At 38.6% G+C, this 24,937-nt stretch overlaps 1 protein-coding gene across 1 annotated transcript in view; it reads left to right on the forward strand.

Annotated features, from left to right (window-relative positions):
* The window catches only part of ZRANB3 (zinc finger RANBP2-type containing 3), a gene marked incomplete in the record, with an annotated part of 262,721 nt that overhangs the window by 200,186 nt on the left and 37,598 nt on the right, over positions 1-24,937 (forward strand). Inside the window, 4 exon segments of the mRNA XM_045164245.1 lie at positions 868-987; positions 3,638-3,757; positions 6,508-6,687; positions 7,205-7,357. Coding sequence (XP_045020180.1) covers positions 868-987; positions 3,638-3,757; positions 6,508-6,687; positions 7,205-7,357 — 573 coding nt within the window.

A 24,937-nucleotide genomic window follows, 5' to 3' on the forward strand; every position in this document is an offset into this window, starting at 1 on the left:
CAGTTAAGAGATACTGTATTCGTGTTTTAAATTTAATTCTGGCTATCCATTTTAAATTTAACTCCTATTTAATTCATCTCATATTGATTTCTTATGCTTAACCAGTAACCTGGCCTCTAGCTAGCTAAGAAAAGCCTATTCAGTATGAGCTTTCATGATTTTTCTCCCTTCTGCCTCACGATTTCTTTGTCTCCCTCCCTGTTCTCTCTCACCTCCCTACTGAGCTCTTAATCCCATCACGCCAGCCTCTTCTGCAACCTTCTCCATCCTGGAGACAAGCACAGTCCCCTCATTTCTTATTTTTCTCAGTCTTTCTACACCTTTAACAGCCTTTTTGTAAATCTACCTTAGTTTCTTAGTTAAAAAGAAATGAAAAAACAACTTTCCTTAACTCTTAAACTTCAGCTCAGTTTTCTTATTCTTTTTCAGTTGCTCTCCCACACACACAAAGTGCCATTTGTTTGACTTTTTATCTTCCATTTTTTCCTTCACTCTGTTCCACTTACTCCTCTGTATGAGCTTTTTTTTTGAAAATTACTTTCTTAACAAAACCACCAACTGCTTCCTCACCACAGTTTACTTGACTACCCACTTTGCTTTGAGACTCCTTCCCTATCTTCTTGTTGTTGTTTTCCATCTAAATTCTCATCTTGTCCTTATTTTATTTCTCAGTTTTTTCCCTCTCATGTTCCTCTTGTTTCACGTGTCGCTTTAGGTGTGGGCTTCTACTATAGGCTGGCTTGAGGACAAAACAGTTAAAGTTCATAGAAACTTACTGATTTTCAGGCTTTCCTTGCTTTATTAAAGTGGCATGATTTCTTATAAACATTCTTATGACATTAATGAGGTTTAACTTTTTATATTTAGGCAGGTGCTGTAAAGGATTATATTAAGATGATGCTTCAGAATGATTCACTTAAATTTCTGGTTTTCGCTCACCATTTAAGCATGCTACAAGCTTGCACAGAAGCCGTTATAGAAAACAAGGTAGGTTACCATTTATTTATAAAACACTACTTAGGATGCAGTTTTTATATCCTAAACATCAACTGTAGTTTTTATAATTGAGGTGGGGGTTTTTTTTGCCTTCTTCAGATTATGGGATGTATATCTATAAATTATTATTACATACTTTATTGCAAATTATACAAATGTATATATTTTTTAAATTATACTAATATTGGGATCAACAGGGGGCGCAGTGGTAAAGAATCATCCTGCCAATGTGGGAGATGCAAGAGACACAGGTTTGATCCCTGTGTTGGAAAGATCCCAGTAGGAAATGACAACCTACTCCAGTATTCTTGCCTAGAAAGTTCCATGGACAGAGGAGCCTGGCGGGCTACAGTCCATGAGGTCGCAGAGTTGGTCACAACCAAGCACGCACACATACACTAATATTATATTTCCATTGTGTTGATAATATACTACTAATATTTGTCTTTTATACCAGTCATAATACTCCACTGATCAAATTGGATGCATGGATTAAACTCTGCTGCTTGATAGACTGTCATGTGAATTCTGTTTTTGTTATTGGATAAACCATTTGAGACTGGTATAAGTTAAACTAAGCTAAGCTAAGTCACTTCAGTTGTGTCCGACTCTGTGCGACCCCATAGACGGCAGCCCACCAGGCTCCCCCGTCCCTGGGATTCTCCAGGCAAGAACACTGGAGTGGGTTGCCATTTCCTTCTCCAATGCATGAAAGTGAAAAGTGAAAAATGAAAGTGAAGTCGCTCAGTCGTGTCCGACTTTTAGCGACCCCATAGACTGCAGCCTACCAGGCTCCTCCATCCATGGGATATTCTGGGCAAGAGTACTGGAGTGGGGTGCCATTGCCTTCTCCTGAGATTGGTATAGGCAGTTAAAATTGTTGTTTACCCACATGGTGGCCTAGAATGTGGGTGATTTTGAGGGGAAAGAAAGAATAAATTTAGACAGTTTTGTTATCCAGCTGCAGTCATACTTTTTAAACATCTAGGCAGCCTACTTTATAGAATATTAAGATTTAATGTGGGTGAGTCTGAAACATACACCCAGGTAAGCCCCCTGAAACATGCTGGCTTCACTGCCTTTAGGTCCACCTTGTTCCCCAACAGCACTATCAGAACAGTATCTGCCGTTTTTTCTTTCCAAGTTTAAACCTGTCACCCCTCTGTGTGTGCTAAGGCCTTCTTGAGATGCTCTGGATCAGCCAGAGGAAGTTCCTGACAAATTGTAAGAGCTTAATATCCATGTAACATCAGAACCACTTGCTGGTGCAGTTAGCTTTTTTAAAGGGAGGAATAAAGCCATGTTTTTTAAAACTTTGTGTACTTTTTCCAAGTATTTGCTAATTAGTCATTAACATTACCAAAGAAATAATTCTAGTCTTTCCTTCATAGAATGATTTATAATAATATAACATAGTACATCATATAGTATCTGTGATAGATCCTCTGAGGAAGAATTAATTAGCCTTAGAAATAATTTTTAAATGATTGAACAATATTAGATGTTTAATTCTGATTCCGTTATACCTTAAAACTATTGGAATATATTCCAAGTGTGTCTCTTCTTCCCACTCCCACTTTATTGGTGTGTTTAGAATTCTGTTTAATGCCACTAAGAGTTAAAAATGTAGGTAGTCATGGTGTTGGAGGTTAATTTCTCCCAAACTCTCCTTTGCCTGACAGTATGTTTTCTTTAGAAAGACCCTCAGAAGATTTTATAGTCTCTATTGATAGATCACTGGTCAATTTATATCTGTTTATGAGGACATAGAAAAGTTGATAAGGGACATTCTATTAAATCATTAATTTGCTGGTTCACTTATAAAACTGTGTCTCAAGTATTTAAGGCAATATTTTCCATAAAAGTGCATATAAAAATGAGACAGTTTGAAATTCAGGGCTTATGCCTGTTTTTACAAATTTGAGTAATAAGTTTTTAAAAACTATTCTGACGTACACTGACTGCTCATATTTTCTAAACTCATATTGTTCCTAAAAGACAGCACAGTTCAATTTAGTACTTAATATTTCCTTCTTTTTTAAAAATGTGTTTGTGTGTCTTGGTTCCTACCTCAGTGGAGATGACCAAATCACATATTTCTTTTAAATTTAAAAATGGGAAAAAGATGACTCAAATGCTACTTTAAAAAAGATGTTTTCCCAGTTAATGTTGCAACATTTCAGGACTACTCTTCCTGAATCCCAAATACATGGGCTGAATCCACTTTTTCTCACATGTCTGACTTTATTTTCACTTTGGAATTCGTGGTCCTGTAACTTTAAAATTAGTCTGATCCATCTTTTAAAGTTTGTATATCACTTTACCTAGAACATTATTGAAGACAATAATCCAGTTACGATTATGGAACGCCTGTTATATCTGTGACATCACACTTGGCATTGATGGTATGAAGATGAATTAGACATAGATACCACTCTCAAGTAGCTTAAAATATTTAAAAATAAGAAATTTTTATAAGCAGATATTAAGAAATCTGGTTAAGAGTCTTATACAACATTTACTAACCAATCATTTTCACCAGTTTCGGTTTTATTGTGTGAACATAAAAATAAGCTGTAACATGTATATAATAAGATGGAGCTTGTCCTAATTTTGCCATTTCCCTTGTTGTTGATGGTAGACTCGTTACATCAGGATAGATGGAAGTGTTCCGTCTTCAGAAAGAATACATCTGGTTAATCAGTTTCAAAAGGATCCTGAGACTCGTGTGGCTATCCTCAGCATTCAGGCTGCTGGTCAGGTAAGAAGTTTCACGTCTGAATTTGATAATGAAATTTTGAGATAATAAAAAGGCCATTAACCTTAACTATAACTTCCTGCTTGGTGTGATAAATACTCATTCCACCTTGGAGAGTGCTAGAAAGTGTAACAGAAGGAGACCTCAACACCTCTGATTATAAGCTTCCTGAATTTTCAAGTAAAGAATTTCCTGAAAGAGTAAAGTTAATTTCATTATAATGCTTTCCCATGATCTTTTGTATAACATTTTCTCATCCCTTTCTTACAGCACTTATCTTACTTGGTTGTTTTCATCAGAGTCTGTGAGGCAAGGTGGCCTGAGGAAAAAAGAACTCTCCTGTCTTTCTGAGTTTTTTGTGGAATGCCCTTAGTTTGTTTCTTAGAATTAGGTTTGGCTACAAGTAAATGTAAATCCAAATTAACAATGACGTAAATACACAAAATTTCACTCTTGGATACAGACAGTCCAAGGCTGGTTACCACTCCTAGCAGGTATCTCATCTAAGAGTTCTGCTAGAGCTCGTATCTATGATCCAGGCAGCTGAGTGGAGAAAGGCATGCTACATCTCACTGGCCTGCAGTTATTCCCAGAGCCACAACTGTCTTCAAATGAAACTGGAAACAGTAGCCTTTATTGGTCATCAGGTGTTACGTTACAAAGGAGTAAGAAAAGAATAGATATTGGTCTGTACTACCCACTGTAGAAGGGGACCCTTCTGAACATTTTTCCTACTAGCATTCTAGAATATTTTGATGTAAATATCTAAGCCAGGATATTTAACAGAGGGAAAAGCAATTGGGCATATTGTTGTTAAATATCCAACCTGGTATATGGCAAATCTGGCAACTTCTGTGGATTCTGGAATCTGGACCAGGGCCAAAGTTCTCCTTTTAGTGAGGTAATTGATGTATATAAAATTGTCTATATAGAGAGAATCCATGAAGATGAAGACGTTCTAGAACTCACTAGGAGTTCTAATCAAAAAGATGGTTGTCTCAACACTTTCATGTTGGATTGAATTTCTAGTAGTCTGAGTTTTATATCTGTTAGAATATTTCAGCCATAGAAAATATTATAAAAAAGAGCTTAAAAGTAGAAATGGAGTACCAATAGCTTGGGAGAAGATAAGTAGGAAGAATCTGGGCAGGAGAGTCTGGGAGTGACCTGATAAAAGACTTTCTGAAATTAAGATTGTACAAGGCACTCACATTCTATTCAAGGCTGTATTCCTGAAGGCCTTGTATAATTCAAAACTTAATACCCTTGAATACTATTAATAAAATCTTCATCAGAATGAAGGAAAGTAGAAAGGGCTTTGTCCTGGAGGTTTCTGAATCTTCCATTGTAGTTTAGTATTAATAGCATCTTTGAGTGATTTGATCTTGCCAACATATTTTCCCTTTTTTCTTGTATGGTCATATGATACTTTTTACACTTTTATGATACTTTTTACTTTAAATGCTACTTAATTTTCTTGCATTATCTCTGATATTTTGCAGCATTTCAAATCCTAAATAGCAGCACAGTTTAACATGGTGTTTATTTGACTCTGTCCATGTTTTTATTACTTCTAAGTTCTGCTCCAAAGTGGTTGATCTTCAGCTTGAGAATGAGTGCCACTGTTTAATGAATGCTAATATGATGTTGTTATGTGATATTAAAATATTTTAAGTTAAAATAACATCAAAGCAGCACAGCAGTCGTGAAAGTCACTCACAGAAGTTCCAGGGCATGTAAACAACAGCCATGGATTAGATAACACTACCATAATACGGTAGGTGTCCTGTTGACCACATAATACCTCCCAGTACTGTGTGGCAATAAGCGTGGTCCACATTTCGCTTGACCTACCCACTTTAAAGTCATGCATTTTTTAACACAGTTTAGAGAGCCTTGCATTATTTCATATATTAGTTATAAAACAAGACCTAGTTAATACTTTTAATGTCATACTGTTTCACACTGATATAAAATACAGTTGCACAAAGATGCAACTGTATTGTATACATCAAGATACAAATCAGTAAACATCAGTCTTTGGGATGCAACATGAGAAATTCCAAAGATAGAAAAGGTTTTGACTGTAGACATGATTTTCTTTCTTTATAAAACAGAATGATTTAAATGAATAGAGGGTGTCATTGCTGTCTGCCTAGTTGCTATGGATACCATGTGTTAGAATTATATTCTCATTTATAATGTATTTTATTAGATTTTCCAATGGTAATGTGAACCCAGTATACATCGGAGGATAAAGTGATTTTGTTTATGTATACATCCGTCAAACTGACTTTTGAAATACTGAAATACCTTTTAAACATGTTCTTTGTAGTTCACCTGACTAATTTGCAGTAAGCAGTCTTCATTTATCTGAATTAAATTTTCTTAATTTGACTTAAAATGAAAGACTGATTTGTTTTTAAGTCCTTCACTGTTCTCTTGTCCAGTGAACGTACTCAGAAAGACTTGATTATACATGGCTCTATGTTAAATTCTCAGTTTATTTGCATCTCAGTTTCTTTACTTTGGGCTTCTGGGGTGACTGCACTACAGGAGACCAGGTTTGATTCCTGGGTCAGGAAGAGCCTCTGAAGAAGGGAGTGGCTACCCACTCCAGTATTCTTGCCTGGAGAACTCTATGGACAGAGGAACCTGGCAGGCTACAGTCCAGGGGGTGTCAAAGAGTCGGACACAACTGAGCGTCTAACACTTTCACTTTTCACTTTTTTTCTTCACTTTATTTTGCTTAGGGTTTGACATTTACTGCTGCAACTCATGTTGTGTTTGCTGAGTTGTACTGGGACCCTGGACATATAAAACAAGCAGAAGACCGTGCTCACCGGATTGGACAGTGCAGTTCTGTGAATATTCACTACCTTATTGCAAATGGGACTCTAGACACCCTTATGTGGGGAATGTTGAATCGTAAGGTAAAGCTTGAATTTAAACCAGGTTACCAACTTTTACTCAGAGCTTATTATCCATAGCTTGTATGAGTTAAGAGGCTGAGTTTTGGTGTTTTCAGGCAAAGCATATATACATACACTAAGATATTGATGTTGATAGAGACCAAGTTCAGAAAAGGCTTCAGTTGGTAATACTTTACCTGCTGTCCTTGGTAATAAGAGAGCGACATGAATTTACATGTGTTCCTATTGTCTTCCAAGTCCTTCTCTACCATTTTAGAGGCCAGGGGAGGATGAGCTAGTAAGGAAACAAAACATTTTCAAACCCCAAGTCCTTTTTGTAAGCTGAGAACATACACTTTCTCAAAAGGATTCTTGAACCTTGAGTGATTCTTGATTGCTAAAGCCCATGATATATTGAAAAAATAAGATTTTCTTTATTGGATTGCTTGTGACTCAAATGCAAAACCAGGTTACTGCTTAGTAAATGTCATCTGTGAGGCAACCTGTCGTAAAATCTATATGCTTTTCCATCTTACAGGCTCAAGTTACAGGAAGCACACTGAATGGGAGGAAGGAAAAACTTCAGGCCGAGGAGGGTGATAAAGAAAAATGGGATTTCCTGCAGTTTGCTGAAGCTTGGACTCCAAATGAAAGGTCTGAAGAGCTCAGGGATGAAATGTTGTTCACTCATGTAAGATTATATTCTTTTCTATTTATTTTAATACCGTGAAACTATGACTTTACCATATATTATTTTAAATAGTAATTTTCAGTTGTTCATGCTTTTGAAAGGAGTCTCCATGTAAAGGTGGAAAAGCTCTGAGAACTAAAGGATGACTTTGATATAAGGAGGCTGCAAGAGTGGTTTGTATTTTTCAACAGTAATAGATCAGTGCTCACTGTTCAGCTCCTTATAAAAACAAGCCAAGTAGAATTCCTGCCTTCAGGAGAAAATATGGGAGACTATCTCTGAGACCCTGAGGGTAGGGAAAGACATATTAAATTTGCCACAAAAAGTGACATACACAAGTCTCATACTCAGTAAAGATATTTTGCATTACAGTGTTCAAAGTATATAACTTTATACAATTCGGTTAGTAAAACAAACAAGCTAGTAGAAAAAAATAGGCAAACAGTGAGAGCGTCAGAGGAGACTGGCCTGAATAGACAAAACATGAAGAGAAACTAGCTTCTCCAAAATAAGACAAATTTATAAAGTACTCTTTTCTCTTTACAATTAGTATGTAATCTATGGTGTGATACTTTGAGAGATCACATGACTATTACTGTTTCCAAAACCTTTCACGCTTTGGTTTTAACATTCATTGATCTTTGCCTGAAGCAGTTTTGAAATAGTGATTTTTTGAATTCCATCATTGCTTCTTCATTAGCTGGCATTTTTCTGTAGAGAGAAACTTCTGATTTCCTCCTTTTTAAAAAATATCACTATGAACTTGGGATTCTCTTATTATTTAGTGTGTTATAATCTGGGCCTTTTTTTTTAAGATCTGGCTGCAGGAAGCACCTTTATTTTATTTTATTGGGTTTTTGTTGTTGTTTGGGATTTTTATTGAAGAACAGTTGGTTTACAATATTTGAATTTGTCTCAGATGTACTGCAAAGTGATTCAGTTATGTGTTTTTTTCAGATTTTTTTCCATTATAGATTATTATAAGATATTGAATATAGAACCCTGTGCTATACAGCAGGACCTTATGTTTATCTATTTTATGTATAGTAGTTTATATCTGTGAAAATTATCCCATACTCCTAGTTTATTCCTCTCCACCCCCTTTCCCCTTTGGTAACCATAAGGTTGTTTTCTGTCTGTGTGTCTGTTTCTGCTTTGTAAGTAAGTTCAGTTGTATCATATTTTAGAGTCCTTATAAGTGCTTGCAAATGATACTTGTCTTTCTCTGACTTTGTTTGGTAATCTATAGGTTCATCCACATCGCTGCAAATGGCATAATTTCATTCTTTTTTATGGCTGAGGTGTATTGCTATGTTTCAGTTCAGTTCAGTTCAGTTCAGTCACTCAGTCATGTCCGACTCTTTGCGACCCCATGAATCGCAGCACGACAGGCCTCCCTGTCTATCACCATCTCCCGGAGTTCACTCAAACTCACGTCCATCGAGTCAGTGATGCCATCCAGCCATCTCATCCTCGGTGGTCCCCTTCTCCACCTGCCCTCAATCCCTCCGAGCATCAGAGTCTTTTTCAATGAGCCTATCCATATATCTGTCTATACCACAGCTTCTTTATCCATTCCTCTGTTGATGAACATTCAGGTTGCTTCCATGTCTTGGCTATTGTAAATAGTGCTACTCTGAACATTGGGTACATGTATCTTTTAGAATTAGAGTTTTCTCCAGATGTATACCCTGAAGTGGAATTTGGGATCATATGGTAACTCCATTTTTAGTTTTTTGAGGAATCACCATATTGATTTTTCCTTATGACTACACCAATTTACATTCCCACCAACAGTGCACAAGGGTTCCGTTTTCTCCACACCCTTTCCAGCATTTATTATTTGTAGACTTTTTGATGATGGCCATTCTGACTGGTTGTGAGATGATACTTCATTGTGGTTTTGACTTGTATTCTATAATAATTAGTGATGTTGCACTGCAGCTCAAGCATTTTTATGGGACCCAACAATTTTTATTTTGTACCAGGATCCATTTCCTGGTACATTTGCCCAAACATCTGTGCAGGACATGCAGACTCCTTTGTTAGACCTTAAGCATGCTATGGAACTGCTATGGGCCTTGGATTCACATACACAGATTAGAATATTACTTACTTCATAGGTTGTCGGTATTAAGTGACAGATACTGTATGAGATCAAATTGTCAACATCTGCTGGATCATGGAAAAAGCACGAGAGTTCCAGAAAAACACCTATTTCTGCTTTATTGACTATGCCAAAGCCTTTGACTGTGTGGATCACAATAAACTGTGGAAAATTCTGAAAGAGATGGGAATACCAGACCACCTGACCTGCCTCTTGAGAAATCTGTATGCAGGTCAGGAAGCAACAGTTAGAACTGGACATGGAACGACAGACTGGGTCCAAATAGGAAAAGGAGTATGTCAAGGCTGTATATTATCACCCTGCTTATTTAACTTATATGCAGAGTACATCATGAGAAACGCTGGACTGGAAGAAACACAAGCTGGAATCAAGATTGCCGGGAGAAATATCAATAACCTCAGATATGCAGATGACACCACCCTTATGGCAGAAAGTGAAGAAGAACTAAAAAGCCTCTTGATGAAAGTGAAAGTGGAGAGTGAAAAAGTTGGCTTAAAGCTCAACATTCAGAAAACAAAGATCATGGCATCTGGTCCCATCACTTCATGGGAAATAGATGGGGAAACAGTGGAAACAGTGTCAGACTTTATTTTTCTGGGCTCCAAAATCAGTGCAGATGGTGACTGCAGCCATGAAATTAAAAGACGCTTACTCCTTGGAAGGAAAGTTATGACCAACCTAGATAGCATATTGAAAAGCAGAGACATTACTTTGCCAACAAAGGTCTGTCTAGTCAAGGCTATGGTTTTTCCAGTGGTCATGTATGGATGTGAGAGTTGGACTGTGAAGAAGGCTGAGTGCCGAAGAATTGATGCTTTTGAACTGTGGTGTTGGAGAAGACTCCTGAGAGTCCCTTGGACTGCAAGGAGATCCAACCAGTCCATTTTGAAGGAGATCAGCCCTGGGATTTCTTTGGAGGGAATGATGCTAAAGCTGAAACTCCAGTACTTTGGCCACCTCATACGAAGAGTTGACTCATTGGAAAAACTCTGATTCTGGGAGAGATTGGGGGCAGGAGAAGAAGGGGACAACAGAAGATGAGATGGCTGGATGGCATCACTGACTCGATGGACGTGAGTCTGAGTGAACTCCGGGAGTTGGTGATGGACAGGGAGGCCTGGCGTGCTGCGATTCATGGGGTCACAAAGAGTTGGACACGACTGAGCGACTGCACTGAACTGAACTGAACTGTATGAGAGAGAGCTTACCCCAGTTCTGATACTTGGTAAATACTCAGCTAATGGGCAAAACAAAAGCAAACAAAGAAACAAAAAAAACCCAACAATTTTCTTTTTCCAAATCAACTATATTTTGTCAAGTGTTCCCAACATGTATCACACAGACCCTGTCAAGAGGCAATGTAAAGAATTCATAGAGCAAAATACTAACAGCAAGGACTCTGCTGCTGGTCTGCCTGGTTCAAATCCTTTCTCTACCACTGATTGGGGATCTTGGGAAGTCACTTAACTTCTGTGTGCCTTAGTTTCCATTTATTATTTTTATATATATATATACCACCTATAAGTGATATCATTTGATATTTGTCTTTCTCTGTCTGACTTACTTTACTTAGTATGATCATCTCTAGGTTCATTTGTGTTGCTGCTAATAACATTATTTCATTCTTTTTTCATTAAAAAAATGTTTTTACAGTACTCATAAAATTTTTCCATTTTAACAAAGCATAATAAAACATAAAAAAAACCCAAACAGAACTCTTGACATTTACAATTCAAAATCAAATTAGCAGGATATTAAATATTTACAAAACTATATCTTTTAAAAAATATTTGTAAAGTTGCATGCAATTTTGTAGAAGTGACATAAAAGAATGGCTCAAAAATGGGAGAATTTTCCTTCATTCTTAAAAAGAGAATATGTCCAATAGAAGCTATGAAGATTCTTGAGTACACAGGTATTCCATTGTGTGTGTGTGTGTGTTTGTGTATGACACATCTTAAACCAATCATCTGTTGATGGACATTTGTGTTGCTTCCATGTCTTGGCTATTGTAAATAGTGCTGCCGATACATTGGAGTACATGTATCTTTTCTAGTAGAGTTTTCTTCTTTCCTAGATACATGCCTGTTGTAGCCACGTGTTCCGGGAAACAAACTCACTCAGAAGGACAATGTAGATAGTGGAGTGCAGTTTATTACATCGGAGGGTCCAAGGCAGAGTCTCCTCTTAGCCAAGGACCCCGACCAGTTTTTGTGAAAACCTTATATACCCTAACTGTACATGCCCAAACCCACCTCCCCAAATTCCCTGAAACTAGTCTGAACAAAGGAAAAGAAAGATACGGTCAAAGATAACCCGTGATTCATATGCCTTAGGCCTAGGTAGTTAACAGTGGACAATTATCAATAGGCCTGTGGTCATACCCCAATAAACATAATAGAATTTATGATTCTATTCGGTTACACAGATAATTACGGTATTCTTTTAGTTGACGAGAGTCTAGGTATGAGCCCTGGGGCTCTTCCATGGGGGTGGGGGCGGGGTGTGGTCTGGTTTTCCAGTTGGTATGTCGTTTCCATAGATACTGGGCATATAGATCAAAGTCCATAGTCCAGCCCAAGATGGAGTCCTGCTTTCCAGACGAAGCCTGTTCTGTCTGTTTCCTTCTTCATGCCTAGGAGTGGGATTGTAAGGTTTATTATTTGTAGACTTTTTTAATGATGGTGGTTCTGACTGGTATGAGGTAATACCTCATTCCTACAACTAAAATAGTTTCATAGCAAGGAATACATTCTTCTGCATATATATAAAGATACATGTACAAAGATGTGTACTCAGTGATCCTTTTTGGAATGCAAAAAATTGGAAACAACCAAAATGTCCATCAGTAGGACAATGGCTAAATCAACTGTCACAAGATACTACTTAGAAGTTAACATGAATGATTTAGGTTTATATGTATGAACATGACCATATTTTGAAAACATGATGTTATTTTTTTAATGCACAGCACACACAAACACACAAATAATATTATGTATTTGTGAATACATATATATAAAATAAGATATGTAAACATAGATTGGAAGAATACATATTAAACTTATTGCCTCTGAAAGAAGAGAAGAATGAGTCTAAGGAAGACTAAAAGTGTGGCAACAGCTTTATCAGAAGTATTTTATTTTAAAAAAGTTCAGAAGTAAATATTAAAATGTTAGTATCTGTAAATTTTGAATGATGGGTATATGGATATTTGTTATATTGTCTGTACAATCACAAATGCTATTTGGAGGCCATATAGCAACTGAATAAGAGATAATATATTAGAGGAGCATATAGTCATTCAAACTGTCTTTTTCCTAGCTCTTCTGGTTCAAAATGGTATGAGAGTTAATGGGGAGTTTAATTGTAATTTTTGAAAGAATTGATCCACTATTATAGGAATGAAATTGAAGTCTGTACACATTTTCTCATAATTCAAAATTAAAATTTTAATCTCAAGTTTAGTTCCATAAAATACATAATGTTTTTTATGTGGAACCTTATTACATTTTTTTTTATGCTATTTGGAGGGCTAGTACATTTTTCTTTTCTAGGATACCAGAATGCCATTCTGTCACATTTGTTTTTTTTTTAAAAAAAAGAATTATTTCCAAGATATTTTTCTCTTATTTTAAAAAGTACTTTGATGTTAGTAGTGTTTATTATGTTGTATTTTGGTCTATAAAAATCAATAGATACGCTAGGTATTTTTAAAATATATAACTAAAACCATGATTTGTAGCTGTTTTTCCACTAAAATTTCCTGTTGAACTATGTCTGAGTTCCTTCCTAAGATAAATATTAAGAACTTGAAACCCATGTTCCCACATATGTGTGTGTGTGTGTGTGTGTATGTTTATTGTTTTTAGGTGTCTCCAAAGAAAATTATGTATCTGTGTAGAAAGTTAAAAAAAAAAAATCACCTATCACCCTTAGCAAATCTTGCTTTTCTTGAATTAGGTGTTTAACCTTTCAAAAGGTTAGTGTTAACTCACACAGATTTCTCAATGCATGCCTTTTACACAGATGGTTTTGTATAGATGGGAATCTTGTAATGAGAAGAGACCATTTTATTCGATTTGCTTTGTATTTGTTTCCTTGTTTGTTGGCCAAGGTGTGAAGTGTGCTATAAGGACCTTAGGTGAGGTTGCTGCTTATCCCTTTGTCTTTATACCCTCCAGCTTCACGCATCTTAAGAAATGTTCAGTTTGTTGAGAAATCCTAAGGAAATTTAACCAACATGTTCTTCTGAGTGCTGCCAAAATTTCAGCATTTCCTATGGGAATTTTTCTATTTATACTGATGTCTTTCAGATCCTTTTTTAAAGCCTTTTTAAAAAAAGTTGCCTACATTTAGCATTTTTAGGATACTTCCAATTTTACCGATTAAACTTTGCCAAATTAACTTTGCCCACTGTCATCAAAAACTTGTTTAACTGAAATGTTGATAACAGTTCTAATTGGATGGTTTTTAATAGCTTATGAATATTTCTGTAGTGTCAGCATTTTAAGGAATGTTCATTTTATCTCTGTCCCAGCGTGTGGCTGCTGCATCTGGAGGTTAGAGTTAGGGCAAAGAAGGACCTCACAAGGCCAGAGGAATAGATTGTGCTTGTTAGTGTGAGACTTGCCCAGGCTGTCAGCTTTAGAGTGAGGGAGACTTGGAGGCGCCAAGGAGCAGAGAGAGAACCTGTAGGGCAGAAAGAGGATGAACACAGGCAGGAAGGAGCCTGGGTCCCTGGTTCGCCTCAGTCATCTTAACTCTTCCAGTTCATCACATTCAAAACGTTGTGGACTCTAAGAATGATTTTTAGAAAACCAGTGAATGTGGTGCATCTGACAAATTGGTCTCCAGTGAATTGGGTTTCAGGTGGACTGACATTTAGCATGTGAAAGTGTTAGTTGCTCTTTCATGTCCGACTCTTTGTGACCCCATGGACTGTAACCTGCCAGGCTCCTCTGTCCATGGAATTCTCCAGGTAAGAATACCTGAGTGGGTAGACATTCCCTTCTCCAGGGGATTTTCCTGACCAAAGAATTGAACTGGGACTTCTGAATTGCAGTCAGATTCTTTACTGTCTAAGACACCTTGGCTTAGTCTTTAGCATATGGGCTTTTGGCAAATTTGTTCTCTGTGGATTGATGTAGAGCTAATATTAGTATGATTATGGGTCCTGGGTACAGGGAGACCTGTGATTGGGAAGAGGAGGAAAATGAAAGAATATTTTCCTGGACAGAATTTTTATATTAGTTTTGTTCTTTCTTGTCTTCTTTCTCCCCTGGTGTTCATTCAGAGTGACATTGGCATTATCTTTGTCTCCCTCCTCTCTTAATCAGAATACTTTGTCACAGAACTCAGCTTATTAAAAATGTACGGAACCAGGGCTAGCACTATACCAGTGTATATGGGCATAAGTGTACTGGCTGTTAAATGTTAAGTATTTGGTAACAGTAAACAGCCGCGTCTTCAATCCCTTCATTGTACTCCCTCACCCACCACCTGGACCTCCCGTGATCCTTCACAGCCTTGGCCTCAAGGACTCTGGTTAATACCTCTGCTGTAGCTGTTATTAAGTATTTAAATAACACCCTGCATAAAATTAATCCATATAAATGTATGAGTCACAGTTCTTTACCCATCCTAGATATATTTACATTTTTAAAAGATTATTTATTAACCCAAATGAAGCTCAAGTTGAAGTCCAACTCAAATGAAAAGAAGTACTTCTACCACCACGAAGCAGGGTGACTTTGCACAGCCCAGTTGGCTGTCCCTAACCAATTCCTTCTAGAGGCCATCACCAAGGTCACTGTCTCAGATAGGATCCACTTTCTCAAGATTCTTCCTTCCTTCTACACCTTCTTCCACATGCATGACTTCTCAGTTCTCTTGGTTTTGCAGTGTTTCGATTTTCCTACATTGGCTTCCAAGGAGTGATAAAGTAGGGCGTCTCCAGATGGAAGGAGAGAAAGATATGGGCTATAGCAGTCTATATTGTCATTTCCAAGTAATTAAAAGCTGTTTCTGGATGAAATAGAATGAGTGGAGTAATCATATAGGAAGCCTGCCTCTATAATTTTCATTTTCTCCTGCCATCATCTCATGGGTATCCCTTGCTTTAGCGACAGCTGTGGGAAATTGGGCCCTTCCCTTCACCTCTTCTTTTCTCATCCTCTTTTGGCTCTTAATGCATAAGAGCCAGCAGCATCATTTACCCAGCTACTTAAGTCCCTAGATCACTAGATGGCTCCTGAGGTCCCTTTCATTCATTATATATGTATACAAAATAAAATAGCTGAAGAGAAACTTGGTGCATAAGAGATTCACAGATAAGCAAAAGAAAGGACTCTAACTTCATATGGGTAACAAATCCAGCTCCTGCTTAGGATAAATCTTTGGACTTGGCTTCTCTTCTCCAAATCTCGCTAAGCCAGCATGTGCATGCTCAGTCATGTCTGACTCTTTTGTGACCCCGTGGACTTTAGACCCCCCAGTCTCCTCTGTCTATGGGTTTCTCCAGGCAAGAATACTACAGTGGGTTGCCATTTGCTCCTCCGGGGGATCTTCCTGACCCAGGGATCAAACCCAGGTCTCCTGCATTGCAGGCAAATTCTTTACCAAAATCTGAGCCACTGGGGAAGCCCCATTGAGCCAGAGCTGCTTCCATTTCATTACTTCAGACAGCAGTTCTTTCCATTGTGGAACAGATCTCCAGACAGTTTCCAATTTCAGTCACACTGCAGTCTCTGCTTTCCCTCAGCCATTGTTTTCATTTTGAAGGCTTTTAGCTCAACATCTCCTAATTCTTTCTCCTCACGAGCCTCTCCTTGATTGTCTCATCTTTCTTTCCTTGCCGTAGAACTTCATCATTGACCTGGCTCACAGCCTGCCTTTTCTCTGTCATAGTCTTCAAGTCCCCTGGTCTACTCTCCTCAAGGCCATCTAGAATGGCCTTCACCCAAGGCAAATTTACATTTGCATTAAAACACCCATATTTGCATTAAAAATCTATAGAATGCTTACCAGTCTGCTGATAAAAAATTCTATGGAACTGAAAAGGAGAGCTCTTTAGCACACTGAAATTTAAAAATATGCACTCCAAATTCAAAACAAACTTTACGTTTTTTATTAAATGCCAACATTGTAAAAAATGTTTGTTTTGTTGACCTAAGAACTGCAAATAAGAAATCATGTCATACATATAAAAAATTACTTTGTTTCCCACATACTGTCTAGTTGGAAAAAAAATTGTGACAGCAAAAAAGAAAATTGATCACAGGAGCTCTATATTCATGAAGTATAAATCATTCTTATCCAAAAATCTCTTGTTTCTCAGAATGCTAAAGCACTACTTTCTTGAAGGTTCAGTTCAGTTCAGTCGCTCAGTCGTGTCCAACTCTTTGCGACCCCATGAATCGCAGCATGCCAGGCCTCCCTGTCCATCACCAACTACCGGAGTTCACTCAGACTCACATCCATCGAGTCAGTGATGCCATCCAGCCATCTCATCCTCTGTCATCCCCTTCTCTTCCTGCCCCCAATCCCTCCCAGCATCAGAGTCTTTTCCAATGAGTCAACTCTTCTCATGAGGTGGTCAAAGTACTGCAGTTTCAGCTTTAGCATCATTCCTTCCAAAGAAATCCCAGGGCTGATCTCCAGAATGGACTGGTTGGATCTTCTTGAAGGTAACACATCTTAAATCAGAATATTTATTTAGTATGTATTTTAAAATTCAAGCCACTATGTAAACATGATGTAATTAGTTTCCATAATAGCCTAATAATAAGGACAAGAGGGTAGCCTCATTACTGTGGAAACATATAAATCTCTCTCTCACAGCTTACATCACACAGTGCTATTATTAGGCATTTTTCTTGTTTGCCTTTGTAACTTCAGTTCACTCAGTGATAATAATTAACATGTACTGTACTCAGTATTCCAAGCCGTTAAAAACTCATGACTTTATTTAACATTCAAGGCAGTACCAGAGTCAGATAATATTACCCTGCCCCAATAAAGCTCAGAAAGATTAAAGATCACCTGCCTAAGTTCATGTAGCCAATAAGTAGCAGAGTTTGGATTTGAACTCAGGGCTTTCAGCTACAAAGTCTACCTTCATCAGTTCAGTTCAGTGGCTCAGTCGTGTCCAACTCTTTGTGACCCCATGAACCACAGCACGCCAGGCCTCCCTGTCCATCACCAACTCCTGGAGTCCACCCAAACCCATGCCCATTGAGCTGGTGATGCTATCCAACCATCTCATCCTCTATCGTCCCCTTCTTCTCCTGCCCTCAATCTTTCACAGCATCAGGGTCTTTTCAAATGAGTCAGCTCTTCGCATCAGGTGGCCAAAGTATTGGAGTTTCAGCTTCAACATCAGTCCTTCCAATGAATATTCAGGATTGATTTCCTTTAGGATGGACTGGTTGGATCTCCTTGCAGTCCAGGGGACTCTGAAGAGTCTTTTCCAACACCACAATTCAAAGCATCAATTCTTCGGCACTCAGCTTTCTTCACAGTCCAACTCTCACATCCATATATGACCACTGGAAAAACCATAGCCTTGACTAGACAGACCTTTGTTGGCAAAGTAATGTCTCTGCTTTTCAATATGCTGTCTAGGTTGGTCATAACTTTCCTTCCAAGGAGTAAGCATCTTTTAATACCTTCATAACCTTGCCAAATTCTACCAAATGCATTAGCCCATTGTGGATCCCCAATTATTTGTGGGATGAAAAGAAAACTGAAATTGTTCTTTAACCAGTGTTTATAGGATGTGTACTACTGTTATGGACCAGGGTTTTTTGCCTCCTTAATCAACAGAAATTGATCAGAGACCAGACAAGAAAGTCAGGCAAAGCTTTATTGGGACCTCTGCTGCAGTAGAAGGGAGCAAGAATATGCAACAGGTTCCCTTGCTAGCTCTCCCATTCAGGAGGAGCAAGCTGGAGTGAGAACAGGGGTGTGTCCAGAGGTTTGGCTAGAGGGGTGGCTTAGGTAGTTTGCCCCTTTGGTAGTATTGAGTACAGGGGGCATGCATAATACCCTGCTTTTGCTCCCAACACCCAGGTTTTGCTCCTGGTCTTCAGAAGTAGCAGTTGGGTTGTTTGATCTTTTTGTATCCTGCCCCAACTGCACAGTGCACACAGTTATTTTTAGTCCCTTGTAGTTTCTTTGTATTTTGTTGCTCAAGGAGCCATTTGTCCAGTTGCAAGGGCTGCAGCAAAGGGTCCCAGGTCCCACCCTGTCTCTCCTACCACAGGGCATTCAAAGATTATTCATTATATAAACATTTATTAAAATTATTATATATAACTCTTTCACTTTGCTATACAGCAGAACCTAATACTATAAATATATACAAATCAACCATACCCTAATAAAAATTAATTTTAAAAAATTTATATGAAATGCAAATCAAAAACCACAAATACCACTTCACACCCACTAGAATGACTAAAATTAAGAGAGACAATGTGTATCGGCATAGATGTAGGAAAATTAGAACACTAATACACTGTTGCTAGGAACGGAAAATGGTGTAGCTGTTTTGAAAAACAGCCTGACAGTTTCTTAAAGTGTGAAAACACAAATTTAATGTATGACCCAGCAGTTCTACTTCTAAGGGAATTAAAAACATATATCCACATAAAAACTTACATGTAAATGTCATAGCAGCATGACTCATTATAGCCAAATGTTGAGAACAGTCCAAATGTCTATCAGTTGATTAACAGATAAACAAAATATGGCATGTGTATGTGTGTGTGTGTGTGTGTTAGTTGCTCAGTCCTGTACAACTCTTTGTGATCCCATGAACTGTAGTTCTCCAGGCACCTCTGTTCATGGAATTCTTCAGGCAAGAACACTGGAGTTGGTAGCTATACCCATCTCCAGGGGATCTTCCCAACCCAGGGATCGAACCCAGGTCTCTTGCATTGCAGGAAGATTTTTTATTGTCTTAGCCACTAGGGAAGCCCTATACATATGTGTATATATATATCCATCCGTACAATGGAATCTTATTCAGCCATAAAGAGGAGTGAAGTTCTGATGCATGCTATAACATAGCTTAACCCTGAAAATGTTATACTAAGTGAAAGAAGACAAACACAAAAGGCCATATATTATTTGGTTCCATTTATATTTTGTGGCCAGAATATGCAAGTCCATAGAGATACAAAATAGATTAGTAGTTGCCAGGGTCTTGAGAGAGGAAGGGAAAGAAAGAGACTGCTTACTTGGTTTGGGGTTTCTTTTTGAGGGTGATGGAAGTATTTTACAAGTAAAGAGTGGTGATGGTTACATAATTATACTAAAAGGCACTGAATTGGATACTTTATAAGAGTTAATTAGTAATAGTATATAAATAGATTACATCTCACTACATCCTTTGTTTTAAAAAGACTATCTCCTAAGGTGCAAAGATAAGGAAAACAACTAACTTTCTTTTGGAGCTTACTCTTTAACTGGGAGAGATGATTGTAAGTAAATCATTTTAATGCAGTGTAATAAATGTGAAAACAGGCTCTGGGAACATAGGATAGAATAAATAACTACCTGTGGGAAGCATATGAGCTGGATTATGAAGGATGAGATCAAAAGAAACCAGTGCCACACGCCCACAGGCACCATGATAGTTCCAAGGCCAACCATAAGCATCAAAAAGTAGGTGATGCCCCAATCCCTGGAAATCCCCAGGCCTTCCCCAAAATAGCTGGAAGACTCCTCCCACTCATTAGCTTATAAAATTACCCAGCCCTATAAAAACTGACAGTCCCATACCCTGGTGCCTCTCTTGCCTTCCAAGATGGCCCACACCTTGTTTATAAAGTGTGTTTCCTTCACATAAAAAAATAATAATAAAGAAATGGGTCCTGATTTAGGCAGAGAAACACTGAAAGCATGTGCCAAAGCCTAGTGATAGGAACAGACATCCTGACAATGGGAATTCCGTGCAAATGTGAGCATATGATGAGAAGTGAGTCAAAATAGAGGAAGCCTGAAATTTTGGCACTGATCAGGTGGAGGGGAGCCCATGCATGCCCTGCCAGGAAGTTGGACTTTATCCTAGAAGTAGTGTAGTGTCATCAGAGCCTCTTAAGCAGATGAATAGCATGATCAGATTTGTTTTCTAAAGATACTCCTCATGGCAGTGTGGGAAATGAACAGGAGGGAGAAGAGACAGAGGTTCTTGGAGGCAATGGTAATTGGGGAATGGATTACTTCTGCCTCCCTCCCATCCAGTTTGAGTCTGTGGTAAAGGGATTTTCTGTCTCCACTCTTGAGGGCTTCCTCCCCCAAACCCTGGAGGATGAGTTGTTAATCTGAATTTTTTTCAGCCTGAGAACTTGGGATACAGTTCAGGGCTCGTGCTTCCCATTGGTGTGCTTCTCTTGGACCGTGTCTCCACTGGAAGCGAGCCCTGTAATCTTCTCTGCTGCTCACTTTGGGGAGAGAAGTAGGAAGTCCTATTATGGCCTTGGGTTTTGGCTGGTTTCTTTCATACACCTTTTTACCAAATTTTCCTGGGGTGCTTTCAGGCACTTACAGGTCTACTAATAAAGCCAGTTCCTTTTTATTCACAGGCTATTACCAAATGGAAGTCCCCTTTGTCAGGGACTCCCAGCTGGAGTCTGGGTACTGAATGCCACCCTGAACTCCTAACAGTGATAGTGGTAACAGAGAAAGAAAAACGGCAGACATTTCACAGGTAGTATCATCACAGTGAGGCCTGGGAGGAACTCGGCAGCAGGTGCAGGAGAAGCAGAAGGAATTGAAGCGGGCATTTAAAGGAGATTCCATAACTAGAGGCATGCAAGTAGGTAAGGGCAGGACAAACGGAAGTCACAGGAAGTGGTCCAGTTTAGTCTAAAACTGAAGAGTCCATAGCAGAGGTGTCTGTGTGCATGCTCAGTCGCGTCTGACTTTTTATGACTTCACGGGACTGTAGCCCACCTGGCTCCTCTGTCCATGAGATTCTCCAGGCAGGAATACTGGAATGGGTTGCCATTTCCTCCCCCAGGGGATCTCAAACCCATGTCTTCCCGGGTCTCCTGCAATTGGCAGGCAGATTCTTTACTACTGTGCCACCTGGGAAGCCCAATAACAGAGGATTTCGTGTTAATTTGATAAACAGGGAAGAGCCAAGGGACTGTGATGGTGGGAAGTGAGCAGGTCTGCGGACAGGGTGAAGACCCATTCAGCCTCTCTGGAGTCTGAGGCACCTCTGAACAGCTCGGCTGATGTCTGTGAGGCATTTCGTTTGTTTCTTCTATGCCCACAGAGAAAACGTGCTGTGCCTAGATGCTGCTCACTGCCAAAATTTTAATTAGTACATGGGAATGGACGTTGTGCGAAATTTGAAAAAGTCATTTCTTTTTTAGGAGAATTTAAATTCATTTCTTCAGTCAGATGATTGCAAGTCTACTTTTCTCACTCAATATCGCCTGGCTTGTTTATAAGTGTTAGTGAACTGGCTGTTTAGTTCCAGTTCCAATCATCAATCATCCACTGTTCTGGAGACCAGCAAGATATCATGGTCACCCACTTGTAAACTATGGTTTTGTTCATTCTTTGGGGAGCAGGAGAGGACAGGCATGAGGCAGTGCTGCTTTCTCCCAGAGCTGCCCTTTGATCCAAGTCTATTAAACCCGACACCAGGGCTTTTGTTGGTGGCGTGTGCTGCGCTGGAATGGCACCAGGCTTTGAAGTGCTTTATTGTTTTTTTGTATGAGTTTTACCAGATTTGCTTTTCCTTTCCTTCAGTTCTAATAACTAACTTTTAATCCTGTCATCACGACAGGGGATTTGTCTCTAAAGAGCAGTTGTTTACCATGGTGCAAAACGGAACAAATATCTTAGGTCCCTGAACCTTTCAAATAAACACACACATTTCGCCACCTTAAGCATTTTGCAGGTTTTGTTCCCAGCGCTTCTCACCAAAAGCAATATTTTTTCTTTTGCTTTTCAAAAACAATATTGAACAAAAGGCAGGAACATAATAACTCAGTGTCAGCTTTATAACTGAGGAGAGGAATATGTTCTTCTCTTTCCTACACTTCTTATTACACAGGCATGTTGACTTAACTATATTTTCCCCAAAGCCTTGTGATAAAAATTACCATAAGCTTAGACTACTCTTCCTATTTAGAAACATGTACTTTTAAGTTCCTTTTTATCATACATTAAAAGGGTCACTTAATATAGTTATTTCTTTATAAGAACAGTCATGATGAGTTAAAGCATTTGTCAGTAATTTGTTCCTATACTGTCTCTTCTGAATGCTAGAATGTAGTTATAAAAGACAAAAGACTTCTTAGCTCAAGCTTGCTATTAAGTAACAGAGTTTTTCTATGTCATAAAAGTATTGTCTTTCTGTGTTCCTATATCTTTACCACTGAGAAATGCTGATAACATTAACAAAGTTGGTAATTTTTCAATCATAAATCTGCCACAAGAGTATGGGTGCTGAATATATAACTGTCAGTTTGGCTGTTCTAACTTGGGGATTCTAGTTTGTTTTGGTGAGCCTGATAAAGTTTGTCCCTCTAAGGAGTCATGTCATTTATTGATAAATTTAATCTTTTTTTAGAAAACATGCTTATGTGGGGAACATTTTGTTTACAATCATTTCTTATCCCCTTTTATTCAGATGCTTTAATCAGTAGATCTACCATTCACTTTATGAAAATTAATAGAAAAAGGACAAAAGAAAGGTAATTATATCATCATCTTACTAAAATGCAAGACTTTTGCATTCATGTTTAATATCTGAGTCTACAAATCTTGTTGAAGGTCATTTCCTTCTTGTTAACCAGACATGTCCCAAATGCTTGCTGGGATCTCCATGAGAAAGCTGATGATGATAGACCCTTGTCTCAGAACATCACGGAGGGTGTGCTTTGTTTTAAGCTGACCTACGTGACATCACGCCTTTGGGTCCTGCCAGCACAGCAGTGTCTCCTATCACTCCCCAGTCATTATGATTCGTGTGCTTTTTTCCTCACCTCATCAGTGATTTCTTTTTTTTTGACTGTGTGAGACTCTCGTGTCATTTGCTCTCTTACTATTCAGAGTCTAGTTAGAGGGACAGATAAATGAGCTCAGTGATGTGTCATGCCTGCACAGAAGTCACTCCATTTGGTATTCTTTAATATTCAGCTTTTCTTTAATACATAATTTTATTTTTTTATGTTTGGCTATTCTGTGTCTTCATTGCTCCACCGGCTTTTCTCTAGTTACCATAAGCGGGGGCTACTCTCTAGCTGAGGCGCGCAGGCTTCTCATTGTGGTGGCTTCTCACGTTGCGGAGCATGGGCTCTAGGGTATATGGGCTTCAGTGGGTGCAGCACATGGGCTCAATAGTTGCAGCGCCCGAGCTCTAGAGCACAGACTCAGTAGTTGTGGTGCACAAGCTCAATTGCTTTGCGGCAGATGGGATCTTCCTGGATCAGGGATTGAACCCGTGTCTCCTGCATTGACAGGTGGATTCTTTACCACTGAGCCAGCCACCAGGGAAGCCCTGGTATTATCCATTTTTTTAAGTATTGAGAGATGTTAGAGAGATTCTCATTAAGAATTTAAGAGAACTTATATATATGTTTCCACATAGAAGCATTTGTTCACCACTCAAATGTATGTTCACAAATGAACCCTCAATCTCTCTTTCCAACAGAAAATTAAGAAATAGATGGAGCTAATCAAACTGCACGTGCATTTTCTAATCCAGTGGCTCTTAACTTTTCTCTCGAATCTCTTTGAAACCATAGAGAAAGTAAAGAACTGCTCTCTAAAAATGCACATACAGTACAGACAACATTTTATGGACAATTTCAGGGGTTTCTCAGGCTCACTGAAGGTCATCCAAGGTCTTGTGAGAGGCCCGTGGATCTTAAGTCTTAACTCATGTTCAGTAAACCTTTAACCCTTCAGCTTCTGATGCATGTAATTATCGTCAGGATGTGTCCAGGAGATCTTCTCACCTGTTTCTCTGTCAGTTATAGCCACTTATTTTCAGAGAAACCACACCAGCCAGCTTCATACCTGATTGTTCAGAAGCTTCAATCTGAAAACATAACTGATAATATGCACCAGGTTTCTAATTGATTATCTCAGACGAAGTCTTGATTATTCCTGTTAAAGCTTGTACTTCTGCCAGCCCTGTGGCCAGGGGACTACCTTGGCCCTTCAGTCCACTAGCTGAAACCACAATCATCATTGTCCAATTTAGCCATCACAGTATTAAAGTCTTGTCCTGTCCTTGTTCTAAAATTATACCCCAAATGTATCTTTTGGTTCCCAAAATTATATAAAATGATTCTCTTTCAACCCACAACTCCTTTTCTGGATTTCATATTCTCCAGTCTCTTTATTACCCAAGCAGCAGTGGTTTCAAAATAGCCCCTCTGCTGACTACTTGCAGGCACTGTAAGTTAACCCTCCTCCCG

The sequence above is a fragment of the Bubalus bubalis genome, chromosome 2 (assembly GCF_019923935.1).
Source record: "Bubalus bubalis isolate 160015118507 breed Murrah chromosome 2, NDDB_SH_1, whole genome shotgun sequence".
Taxonomy (NCBI): Eukaryota; Metazoa; Chordata; class Mammalia; order Artiodactyla; family Bovidae; genus Bubalus; species Bubalus bubalis.